Source organism: Clavelina lepadiformis, chromosome 7, assembly GCF_947623445.1.
Source record: "Clavelina lepadiformis chromosome 7, kaClaLepa1.1, whole genome shotgun sequence".
Taxonomy (NCBI): Eukaryota; Metazoa; Chordata; class Ascidiacea; order Aplousobranchia; family Clavelinidae; genus Clavelina; species Clavelina lepadiformis.
In genome coordinates, this window is record NC_135246.1 from 1,959,798 (window position 1) to 1,972,939 (window position 13,142).

Sequence of the window (13,142 nt, forward strand, 5' to 3'; positions counted from 1 at the left end):
CGAAATGTTGGGCCATTGGCCAAGTCACATTCAAGTATCATTTTAACTAAGTAGAAGTAATAGTCTTATCAATAACAGTTTGATTGATTCACTGCATCGTCACCAGTAATGAAATTTTGATTTATGTTGAAAAAGTAATTAACACTTTTTTAAATAATCAAACTTTGGTGTAGAAAATAGCCATAGCATTGATTGATTGATTTGTGTTGTTTCGTTTCAAATAACACCTAACTAAGGCTAAGCTAACACCGCGTACTACGTAACTAAGACGTAAAACGACGTAAATACGAAGCAGCCTTCCCTGTAACTGCAAAGTCAAAAACAAAAGAATTTTCCTAGTTGACGGTCACTAGTTTACATCGTGGCAAATATACGATAAGATCAAAAAACGGGCTAGAATCGTAACCTGCCATTCAGTACAATTAAATGGTTGGCAAAAAAGTTGAAAGATAAGGCAACAACGTCCACAAGCACCATTGTAACGAACTACACACTTTTGATATTTAGGTACCTTGAAATTAACGAAAATGCCACATCAATTACAAAAGCACCAATAGCGGAAGGAAAACTGTGGGTTAATGATTAGTTTTTCAGCTATCACAGCATATTAGCAAATGAAAAACGTTCTAAAGAGATACTAAAAATTTGCAACACGGTTATTAGGCACCAATGTTTTAATACGGAGAAAAAATTTATAAAAAAAGAACAAATTGAATATTAATATCGCTGTAGTACCCTTAAAATGAGCGAGTTGATAAAACTTTATGCTGCTTAAAGTCACGATGGATGCAAAGCAGTAAATCACTTAAAAACAGCAAATAACAAGCACAACAAGAAAATACTAAAATCAACCTAATCAAGAAATACTTTCGTGACAAAGATTTTGCCAAGATGTGCAATAAGTTTGGAGAAGAACAAACTGGGCTCGTGTGAGAGCGACGAGTATCCACATAAAATCAGTAAAACAGGTACCAGGCAATGAAAGCTCAACTATTTTAAAACAGAATAAAACGCAATAATGTACATTGTCAAGAAATGGCATGATTAATTATTATAGGCGGGGTCCAGCCCCTAGAAATAACAGAAACTACAACCGGCTGATAATAACCGCAGCCGCAGCCTAAAACGCTCAAGCGCGCGCAGGAAGATTTTACGAAAGTTAAACGTGCATAGATGAAGAAGCTCCATGCTGCCATCTTGCGTCTCCGTCGTCGTGGACGTTACAAGCGCCATCATTGCCATAGTAACCGTGCGGAGCGGTCGATTGGGCTCGTCCGTCCTCGTCGAAGAAACGGCGGAAGGTAAATTCGAAGAAGGCGTGCTCTCCTGGTCCCAGACGAAGAGTTCCATTGTTCAGTGTGTTGTAATTGCCATCCCGGCCGAGATTGAGCGTGCTGTGATCGCCACCTGGCGGCGGGTCAAAGTTTGAAGTGTCTTCGGAAAATTTGATCTACAGCAACAATGGATGTTGTCAGAATTGAAATAGTGGGCTAGCGACCAGTTGTTATACAACCTACGGTGGCATTTATCTTATAATGACTGAGCTAGCTTTGTTAAGTACATTTCAGTAAATGGCAGAGTGCAGACACTATCGTCTGTCATAATAAGTCCACCCAAGATATTTGTTTCATCACAAAAAAAAGTGAAAAAGGGGAAATACCTCTGGAATGAACGGGGCTTTCGTCATCCTTAATTTCTCCCAATCCACCCCTCCAAAAAAGGGGTGATGTTTGACTTCGCTTGCACCACCCCTACAGCCCAATCTTTCACGTTGATCGGAGCAGAGACTCATGATTATATCCACAGTCTCCTCAGGCAGGTTGGAAGCATAGTGGGGTATACGTAAGGTGTCTTTGTAGTTGATTACCTGCACATGCAAATTATTGTCAAAGGTGGTTTCTTTTTAGCTGGCAAAACAGTGTAAGCTACACAATGGCATTCGTCGAATAGTAACCACAGTATTGCAGCCATATAAATGATGTGAGGCAAATATTTTTAACTGTTTAGTCGTAAATTGTATCTTATGCAGCTGATTGGGGGGGGGGGGGGGGGTTATGATCAATATTAAAAGTTCATGAAGTGAGTATATCTGAACATTTTACATGGGTGCAATTCAAAGCGTCAGGTGACTCTAAAACTCTAAGTTTAAGACACAAACAAACAAAACAAACTAATGCAAATACATACGACACATGTACAATAAAAGTGTGTCTGACCTTCATTTGAGTTTGTGAGGGAGAATCAGAATGGAACGGGGGATGCCCCACAACCATTTCAAATAATATCACTCCAACACTCCACCAATCACAGAGCTGATTGTAACCTGGAATATATTGCGTCAGTTACCACCCATTTATGCATTGCTGCAATCCGGTATAAGCCAACTTTGATAACTAATTGATGCTAGGTTGATTGGTTAACTCGCCAAACAAATCTGAGAATGTAACTTTTATGCGTTTTGCTGACTAATAATTATAAATAAACGGTAGTTTGTTTTCAGAATATTTATTTAAACAAGCTGTTAGCAAATAATACAAAAAAGCTGATGCAATGGCTATTCAACATCATTTGTTATAAAAATACAACAGCAATAGAAATAAATTTCCAAACTCGAGTAGCTCAGTCTAAGTAAACACGGGATAGAATTGCGTCATAACCAACAGCATGACAAGAGAAAAAATTACATAGTGTTGTTAGAATAATCAAGGAAGATAAAAACTAGACAAAAATCTAAAGAAAAGATTTTTGTGGAAATTTTCAGAGCCTACCTTCTCTCAACAGGACCTCAGGGGCGATGTAGTTTGGAGTCCCTACCAGTGATCTGGCAACCTGTCGATTGGCATCCCTCAATCTCCGTCTTTCGAGGGGTTTCGAAGGTGGATTTGACCATTCATTGCTGAAGTCCATGCTGTCCACACGAGAATGACCATCTTGTGGAAAAATAATGTAGAAATGTAGGAAATAAAACAATCCTCTGCTATTCAGTTAAGCATCAGTTAATAAATGTCGATTAAAACGTCACAAACGTCGTACATTTTTTTTAAAAATGTCGATTGCCGAGTATATTTTCTAGGATGTTTCATTTTTTCACCATTTTGGAATTTAAAAAAGCTTGGGGTCTCCCTAGGCGGTATTTTGGGCACAATGAAAGAATCTAAACTTTTTTTTGATTTATGACGTCATTTTGAGGTTGCACCCCCTTGTTGAAGTTTCAGTGGGGGTGCATTGTTCTAATATGGCGATATCTTGGTAACCGATTGAGCTGGGGCCATTATCAAGGTGTCAAAAGATGCAGAATGGCTGGTTTCCTATAACCACTCAATGCATTTTAATTGCATTTTCGCTCTAGAAAAAAAGTTATTTGAGAAAAACCTAAGTTTTGACATATTTTGTATGTTGGGAACTACATTGTGATTTGCATACAAAATATGTCAAAACTTAGGTTTTTCTCAAATAACTTTTTTTCTAGAGCGAAAATGCAATTAAAATGTATTGAGTGGTTATAGGAAACCAGCCATTCTGCATCTTTTGACACCTTGATAATGGCCCTAGATCAATCGGTTACCAAGATATCGCCAAATTAGAACAATGCACCTCCACTGAAACTTCAACAAGGGGGTGCAACCTCAAAATGACGTCATAAATCAAAAAGAAGTTTAGATTCTTTCATTGTGCCCAAAATACCGCCTAGGGAGACCCCAAGCTTTTTTAAATTCCAAAATGGTGAAAAAATGAAACATCCTAATATTTTCACTTGATCATATCCATAATACGCGCAAGTAATGTGTGAAATACAGCACGTACAAAACTCTTACCTCTCTGATAGTATTTTGAGTCATGGGTCCATCGGAAACCAGTACACAAACCGAAATCTGTCAGTTTTATGTGACCATTTCGATCAATTAAGATGTTATCTGGTTTGATGTCTCTGTTAAAATAAGTTAATTGCGATAAATGAAAAAGCAATCATCATTCACACCATAATCGATTTCTTAGATTTACCACGAAACATACAATGTTTTAGTGGCAATCTCTGCTTGTTTAAAAACAGATGTTGCATAGCAACAATATTAAAAGTGTAAATGGAAAGTATATAAAACAAAACAAAAGTTATCATCAACCTAAATCTGTAACTAACAACATTGTGATTTTAAATTCAAATGTTCTCGTCCTCAAATTACTCCACCTATGAATGAATCCCATTTTATGGACACTCTCCAAGGCCAAGGTGAGCTCGGCAGTGTAAAACTGGGCCAACGAGAAGTCAAAAATCTCCTTTTTTATCAGCAGACTCATCATGTCCCCACCAGGTATGAAATCCATCACAAAATACAAGTTTTCTTTGTCCTAAGAAAACAAAGCATGCAGGATCAGAGCATAAGAAGAAAGCCATTGTCCAACATTTAACCATGGGTGACATGAACCTAACATCAACTGGTTAGAAACGATATCATATACATTCACACACACCTTGCATAGTGTTGATACACAATTAGACATAAGTATAAGAAGTGTATTGGCCAGATTAGTTTATAATTTAAGACATAACAGAGGACAACTATAACAGATAATTTAAAACAACGCATAGTTAAGTACAATGGAGGTATAACATAGTTAACAGTGAGTAAATTCATAATTTCTAACCAGGCATAACATCAGCAAACCCAGGCTACGCTTACTTGAAATGTATAGTAGAGTCTGACAACCCAGTCATTATCTGCTTCGGCCAGAATATCTCGCTCAGCTTTCACGTGGGCAACCTAGGGTGAAAGAAAATCGTTACTACGGCATCAGCTGTGAATGATAGAAAACGGCGATAAGCTGCTGACCTGATTCCTTCTCAATACGTCCCTCTTCTTCAAGAACTTAATCGCATAGAGTTTGTTGCTGGTCTTATTTCGTGCTAGCATTACCTTATTTGGGAAAGAACATCACAGTAAAAATGAACCAATTTATTACATTAGTTGTTTGCTAGTTAGTAATATATGACTGATAAAGTTAGTTAATTACTGTGGTTTACTAGTTACTACATTGAAATAGAATAAAATACAAAAGAATTAAATTTGAGTATTTTTGGATATTTCTGCATAGAAGTTTTGAGAGATTGAAAACAAATAAGCAATTGTTGTAAGTCTGTTTATTTAAAATTTTAACAACATAAATGCACCCAAAAATAATGATGGTGACATAAATACATAAGTATCATACTCAAATGACGGTTTACATGTTTCAACATAAAATTAAATAACTTAGAAGAAAGTAGTTGATGTATAGATTACCTTCCCAAACGCTCCAACTCCAATCTTCTTAATCATGTCAAACATGGAAAGATCTATCTTGGCTCGCTTCAAGCGAATGTAATTCGATTCTTTCTGGAAGAGCATCTTGCGCATTTCAGACTTGGACGCGTCGTTTAGACTAAACTGTATTTAGAAGGTGATTATTAGAAGAAACTTTATGTCACGACTAACGCCTATATCATACAGTTATGTGAAAATGCACCTATGATACTACGAGTGCTGTTCAGGACGACGTGACTTTATAGCAGCATCAAAACAAACAGTGTTTGTTTTTAGAGTGAAATCAAAAAGCTTATTGCAAAAAAAAACTTCAACACTACGTACAGAACAACAAATTATTGCGTTCAAGAGACTTGGGGAATCACCTTGTTCATTTCCTGCTCCAGCTGCCACCTTCTACTCGTCCTCGCTTTGTATCCTTTGATGACGTTCTCCACGTGCTGTTCCATGTAAAATTTAAACGCCTCCGGGGAGTACTTCTTCATCCTCCGAGTACGAGGATTGAGGATTGGAAGCTCCGTTTCCCCACAGTGAGCCTCCGTGTCCTCATCGGAGCTATCCGTGGATAATCCTTCCCCTTTATGTTTTGATCTATTTATGAAGAAGATTTTTAACTTTGTTTTAAACCAAGCGAAGCTTCACAATAATCTACAAGATCTCTACGAAACTCAACAGGAAAGGTTTATAATTTAAAAATAGAAATAATTTTGTTACCTTTCTTTATTTTTTGTTGCTATTTTCTTTAAACTGCGGCGTTCTGGAACTGGGGAAGTGGTTATTGTCTTTTCCACGTTGATGTCATCTTCAAACAAGCGGAGCTGTTCAGAGCCACTTTCCGACACAACAGAGTCCTCTTGTGGTCTAACCGACATCTGCTTTGAGCAAGGCGCAGCGGAATAGGACCCAGAATGACGTTTATTGTTGCCTGTGGTAACTCTGGCGGCCACAGCAGCTGATTCGGCCTTCTTGGGCTGTCGAAGAACCACTTTGCTTTGTGTCGATTCCGTGTTACATTCCACAGATTTAAGATAATGCTGCGCGACGTTAGCGGTTTGGCTTGGTTTTCCACCACGTGGACCGGTGGTAGATTTCCTTAACCTAGTGGTGTCAACTTGTAACGGCGGATGCTCTCTTCCACTTACAGCTGTGCACGGAGCTGGCTTACTATTTGGCTGGCTGTATGGTGGCGGATCTCTAAACAAATGCATAACAAAAGCGGTGAGGTTAGGTTTATTTGGGGAAAACGTCAAAAAGTATCAAAGCAGACTGCACTTGCCTTCTTGGAGGTCGGGCCACAGACACCATATGTTGAGTGACATAATAAGCGGTTTCTTTCGACGGTTGCTTGTGCACTTGTACGTTATTGTGGCCAATGACATTGTTGTATGCTGCTGAACAATCTTTAAATGGTAAAGCATTTTTTATGTTTAACTGAACCGCATACTTAACATTGGTGTAAATCAGGCACGTGCAGCTTTTTTCACGGGAGGGGCAAATACAAAATTTTGAATGGTAACGCGGACCGCATGAATTTTTTCAGAAAAAAATTACTATCATTTTCCCATGAAAGTAGTTTATGTAGTCAAGAATCAGGTTTAATGCAGAAAATTTAATTTGAAAATTAAAAATTTAATTTAATGTGAAAATTTCACTTGCTTTGATGAAAACCGCATCAAAGAGTGATAGCTAGTATACACTTCCAACATTTTGCTGAGCAGCACGCGGGCCGCACGGAACAACCTGGCGGGCCGCTGGTTGCACATGTCTGGTGTAAATGCACCCCATTGCAGCATGTCGTGAAGTTACATGTCTTAAACAAAACAGCTATACTACAAACCCATGGGTTGTTCATGCATTTCCGCATTTGGCAAAACATTTGACAGCAACGGGAGCCTCTTGTCAGGATGATTTGTGCTCACAGTTGACGGCAAATTAACATACGTATGGCTGGAAAGCTGAATAAACAACATCACGATATGTTGATTTTCACCGATCAGATTTTTATCACCATATGTTTTATTTAATATTATGGTGGAAACCTCATTAGAGTTGTTGTCCTGTTGGTGGTTATGGGTCCCTGCTTGCATCATGTCTGACGGGATGCTGTACAATTCCTCTTGCCTCTCCAAGCTGTACCCTGGAGCAGCAGATGAGCGGTACTCGTAAGGTTGGATGTTGCCCATCAGGACATTGTTGATCGCCGAGTTGTCAATCGGTTTTCTAGGTTCCAAAAATATAACCGTGATAAGAACAGTTTCCAAAAATATCACTTCGAGTAACAAGTGTTCAACAAAAAAATCATCACATAGGAAAGAAGGCATCAAAATAGCACAATAAAAGAGTTAACAATTTTGGAGCTGTAATCCGATAGCTGATATGGTTATGAGACACAAGTGTGCACACACTCACTTTTGTGTTAAACACAATAAGCGATGTTACAATTCAAAAAGCGCCAGAGCTACTGGTAAAATATCAAGTTACAAGAGAACTAAGGCAGGGTGGGCTTTTGAGATCGACCATTGTAAGAGTAACACTATTCTTGTTTTAGCACAGATGAAGAACAAAATCATTTATTTCGTTGAAATCATGACGACTTACATTTACCTATTGCACAATGATCATCACAGACACTTACTTGCTCGATTTCTCCGAATGATTCATCTCACGCTGACGATTGGGCAGACTCATCACCGGGTCTATTACAATTACAAGAAAGACATCAATCGCATTAAGAATGTCATTTCACATTTTGTAACAATAACAACACATTAAGATATAACAAAGGCATTTTCAGCAAACAAAGGCACAACAAAGAGTATTTTATAAGCGTTGTCTCCTTCTGAGTGGGTAACGATATACATGCCAGTAGATGGCGGTTTAACGAGATTTAAAATAGAAATCTGTAATTACTTGCTATGTTGTTGTTGGTTGCTCTTAGCCTCTGTGTGGATTGATAGCTGGGGGGAGCTCTACTTGTTAGATTTGTTCCGTTATTTTTACCAAAAACCTGAGTATTGGAATTTCCACCTTAAAAACAGTTCATATAGATAAGGCTTGTAACCCTGTTCCAAGCTACATGATATTGAATCTGCTACACCATGTATTACTGCACAAGTTCTAGCTAGTATATTAATTATGTAAATACCAAGCTAAAATGGAAGTAAATATTTCACTCTTTCTAATTTTATCGAGCATGTACCACGAATAATTGGTTTGTGTGGATTGGAACTGCTAATCATGGCTGTAGTTGGCACACTTATTTCACTGGACTTCACATCATCATTAGCAAATGAGCTTGACGGGGACATTCGCTGTATCATTTGTTGGACATGACCTTGTTTGACCCCAGTATCATCTTCTGCTTGATTCGACATCACACTGTTTTTAAATTATATACATGAATGAAAAATTCGGAGTTGTAATGTTCAAATAAAATATGAATAGAATATATCACTGGAGTACTAGCCTACTCTAAGTACTGCAGTAAATTTATATAATGCGATATATTTCTAAGACTAGAATACTAACATCATAATTAAGAAACCTCAACAAGTCTTTATGCATAAATGCTGAATCTCTTATATGTATATACATATTTAAAATCCTTCTAATCATAACTTGCAACAAAACTTATGAATAATAAAACAAAAATATCATACATCAAAACAAAACATCCACAGTAAAACAAATAGCACACAAAAATATCCTACTATAATATATTGTGAAGACTAAATGAACATCACTCACTCATCATAATTGTAAATTGAAGTCCGTTCTCGATGTAGCTGCTGATGCACGTTTGCTGAGGCAGAATTCATCTCCATCATTTCACTTTTGCTGTTGCTGACAGTGCCTGGGTACGATGGTGGAGGACCTTTATATGAAACACTGTCTCCGGCCACGTACTGCCTCGTGTATCGGTTGTAATTATGATCCATATTTTGTTGTGGGTTCGATGCTTTGCCACCCTCGTACGGTGGCGCGTTCAATAACTTGTAAAGGTTTCCTTGAAGAGAGTTACGATTGCTTGGAGGACTTTCCGCACGACTGCTCGCACCGTCAGGGCTGCCTCTTTGTGGGAGACTTCCCAACGACTCCATGGAGCCATAGAACCCTTTGTATCGAAGCGATTGATAACCTAGAGATTCAAAAGAAGAACATTTTCGGTTCTTGATTAAATTCACATTAAAACTATTGCATAGACTTCGGCAAAAGAATAAAACTAAAGTATTAGGAAACAGTGATATATAATAGCTTTAGATATAAAATACAAGATGAACATATAAAAGTTCAACCTGGAAGTCCTTCCATTTGGTACACGTTTGGGTGAGGAAGGGGCTGTGTATTTACTCTTTGCTGCTGTGTTTCCTGATACATCTTTCTGCTGAGTAACCTTGTGATAGTTTCACGAGCTGCATCGATGCTTCTCACGTTTGGCTCTCTGAAAGCTCGCTCAACCGTATCCTTCATGGAAATTTTTAGTTGTGAATGATAACACAGTATATATATTTATATTCATTATAATGGTAACACCTTGAATTAGTATCATAGCCTAAGATGTCTATTATCCATATCAACAAACATTACGAAGCTTATCAGGCCTAAAGCAGGGCATGCGAAAAGGTCTATAATACGGTATACACCTAAACTAGTATCTATCATATAACAAATTTTTTTACGAAGTAGCCTAAGATAATAGAAAATTAACTAATATAAGAAACACAGTAAGTTAACCTTAGTTTTATATTATGTATATATAATATAAACTTGATAACTGTTAACAACCTTATATCTGCCAAAAACAAATTCATTAGGCTAACTCACTTGGTCAACATTCAACTCATGCATAAGATCTCTCACATGCCTCTGTTCGATTGAATTAATGTCGGCAACAGGATGTCCGGATCGTAATGTATCCAAATCATTTTTTATTCGTAGCATAGCTTGCTGGTGGCTGCCCTTTGGTACTTGCCGAGAGTTTACAGCAGCAGATCTGCTGTTTGAAATACATTTGCAAAATACGTCATGCATCTAATTAAGTCTAACTTGCATCAAATTTCAATTCTAATTCGTAATATCATAGCATTAAAAATGTCAAATAAAAAATTAATAATCAAATTTCAAAGAAAGCATTGCTCTAAACAATTATCGACCAAACATATAGACAAGCGGTCCATACTTTTCAAACCAGGAAAAGATTTTTTGACATTCTCTGCTGCCACTGAACACTCACACAGGTATATATCTAATGAGGCAATCTGCTTTTCAACAGATGCAAAATTTGAGTGATGATTTTCTATTATACATTTTCTATAAGATTAAATTGGTGCTTTTTTTATTTTCATCTAAAAGTCCAACAAATTATGGATAGCACATGTGTGGTACCTTTGGTACCAACGGTACTACCGGTACAAGTCTACACACTAGAAATTGGTGAGCCACAATAAAGGTTATAGGCTATACAATTATGCTTACAAGTTTTCGCACATTCTGCCATTAAAGCACCAATTGTTTCAAGGAAATTGTCATTAAAGAAACAATTGTTTTAGGCCAGATTATAAATATGGAACATACCTTCCAGTATTCTGGGCAAGTGCCAACTCTACCTCGGGGTCATTGAGACTTGAACGCTTTATTTTGTTTTTATCGACACCAATTGTAACATGCTTGAATTTTTTATCCATTTCCTGGATCTTGCTATTCATTCCTGCAGCTTGACCTAATCCATGAACATTGGGATAAGAAACCGGTCGTGGCGATCTTCCACGAGAGGAGTCGCTTGCTGATGAATCTCCTCGTCGCAACATTTTATGATCCTATGACTTCATGCAGCACAGATCATTTCATGAAATATTTTTAAAATTAAGAAAAAATAAACCTGGTAATAAAGATTGGTTGTCAGCGTAATTCATAAAAAATATAATCATATATATAGACATGTACAAACTTTAGGTCTCTTATACTTTCGCACTTCGACTTGTAGACCTGAATGAAAAATAGTTATGAGGTAATAGAAAAGAAATTATGATGTAATAATTCCTCGATACTCGATCCTGATATTGGGAGTGCAAATAGAATCAGTTAGGTAAAACATGAAAGATATATAACACTTATATATCTGAACTCATACTATTGAACAGCCGACCCACCGACACTGCGCTTACTACTGGAATGACGTTCTATCGATGGGACCAGCACATATAAGGCGGAGAAGCAATTAAGGAGGCGTGATTAAGCGCAAAGCAAACTAGTGTAAACGAAGGAATTTGACCGGCGGAATGTCAGGAATGTCACCACAATGGCAATCATGAAGTTCACAATGGTTGGTGTCGGTGGAAGAATCATGTTAATATTAATTAAAATATAAATGAAAAAACACTAAGGTGCCACCTAAAGAGTTAAGTACGATTTATTGGAAGGAGTTTTTGCAAGTTTAAGCTTGCTTCTTCAGATGTAACTATCATGCAGTTTATGCGGACTCAATGGGTCTAGTGCACAATCAAAGAAGATCACAATTTGGGTAGCAGGGGTATAGTATATAAATGCATCATGCGGCTGTGTACTTCTGCACTAGACCCGACTCAATAAGTTAAGAAGCTGACTGTAAAGTGCGGAAGTTGTTGATGAGAAATCGAGCGTGAAAAGACACAAATTTTGAGGTGATGGCATTAGCCTGAGACTCACTTCTCTGTTTATTTATTATATATTGGCGTTTAAACAACCAGTTTGTTGATTTATTATAAATTAGCGTTTTTAATATAAAAAGTCCAGTATGTACGTTGATGAATCTCGTGCGTGCAGGTGTCACACTTTCCACCTATGATGGCTAAAATGTGACACAAGTTAACACAGACACAAGCCATTTTTGACATGAGCTCTTTAGGTTGACAGGTTTAAATGAGTCAGTTCTTGGTGGTGGCAGGCTAGCCTAGATTGAGAGGTGAAAATTTGGGATTAAAGTCTGTATTGAACGTACAAAATGTTATTCTTTTTGATATGCATGTTCCACAGGCGCGTGCGTGCGTGCGTGCAGGTAGAGCTGAGCGACCAACGAAGATCGGTAAAAAGTTCTCGCTCGTTTTACCGATCCTGCTCTTTTAAGCAAGTCAAGATATAGGTATTCAATCCGTATGTCTGGATGTTGTAGATTTACATTATAGAACTTACGTCTAATTGTAGCCTATAATAAATGCTTTGGAATTTCATGCAATATTAAGTTGAACAGTTTTGCTTTGGTCAAACTTGCCATATTTCGTAGTTTCTATACCAAGAAATCATGCTGACAGAGAGAGGAACTTTGCTTTATTTAACAACCTAAAATCTGGCATTTAAACAACCGGTGTAACATTAAGACTTTGCCTTATTTAGTGTTTTACTTCTGCATTTTAGAACCCAGGCTATTTTTAAAACCCAAATCTGAAAACAACCAACCAACCGTACACACCTGTCTCGTCCAAGTTTTTCCCAAGACAATAGGTTTCTGTGAAAAGGAATTCAAGAGTGCGACCTATATCATATACGAAATGATAACGAAAAAAAACTAAACTTATATTAGCAATTAAGCATTTAAATTTCACATATGCACCTAAATGTACATTGTTTTAAATTTTAATGATTAATAGTTATCCACATTTTTAATTGTTATTTTAGAATTGGGTTCAAATACTTAAAATTATTAGATATTCTATTTTTTTAAAAATCATATAATCGAAAAATAATATTTTTTGACGTCATGACTTTGGAATTTCGAAAGCAAGAGCAAACAATTACGCAAAAGATAATGTTTTCAATGTTTAGTTTTGTTACTTTTTCCACAACTTTTATTTTTTGTACACGCTAAAG

General features: G+C 37.1%; 1 protein-coding gene across 3 annotated transcripts; it reads right to left on the bottom strand.

The window, feature by feature from the left end:
- Positions 1 to 392: 392 nt before the first annotated feature.
- LOC143465134 (uncharacterized) lies at positions 393 to 11,196 on the bottom strand. 3 transcript variants are annotated; one of them, XM_076963304.1, is made up of 21 exons: positions 10,875 to 11,196; positions 10,125 to 10,293; positions 9,596 to 9,764; positions 9,048 to 9,438; positions 8,500 to 8,678; positions 8,211 to 8,327; positions 7,936 to 7,996; positions 7,340 to 7,520; positions 7,138 to 7,255; positions 6,577 to 6,700; positions 6,015 to 6,494; positions 5,666 to 5,891; positions 5,280 to 5,423; positions 4,830 to 4,913; positions 4,680 to 4,760; positions 4,187 to 4,347; positions 3,816 to 3,928; positions 2,769 to 2,930; positions 2,217 to 2,323; positions 1,661 to 1,867; positions 393 to 1,450 (listed from the first exon to the last, which is right to left on the bottom strand). In XM_076963304.1, exons 1-21 carry the CDS (start codon positions 11,105 to 11,107, stop codon positions 1,160 to 1,162), a joined length of 3,798 nt encoding a protein of 1,265 aa, XP_076819419.1. In that variant the 5' UTR covers positions 11,108 to 11,196; the 3' UTR covers positions 393 to 1,159. The 3 variants fall into 3 exon arrangements, with proteins under 3 accessions (XP_076819419.1, XP_076819421.1, XP_076819418.1); XM_076963306.1 differs by having other exon boundaries at positions 6,577 to 6,688; positions 10,125 to 10,296; XM_076963303.1 differs by having other exon boundaries at positions 10,125 to 10,296.
- Positions 11,197 to 13,142: the final 1,946 nt, after the last annotated feature.

Excerpts from the sequence above, each read along its gene's own strand:
- LOC143465134 (XM_076963303.1), bottom strand. The coding sequence starts at position 11,107 with ATGTTGCGACGAGGAGATTCATCAGCAAGCGACTCCTCTCGTGGAAGA. Across the intron at positions 9,765-10,124 it reads ATGAGTTGAATGTTGACCAA|GATACGGTTGAGCGAGCTTT; the intron begins GTGAGTTAGCCT and ends ATTTCCATGAAG. Across the intron at positions 7,997-8,210 it reads AACCAACAACAACATAGCAA|ACCCGGTGATGAGTCTGCCC; the intron begins GTAATTACAGAT and ends TAATTGTAATAG.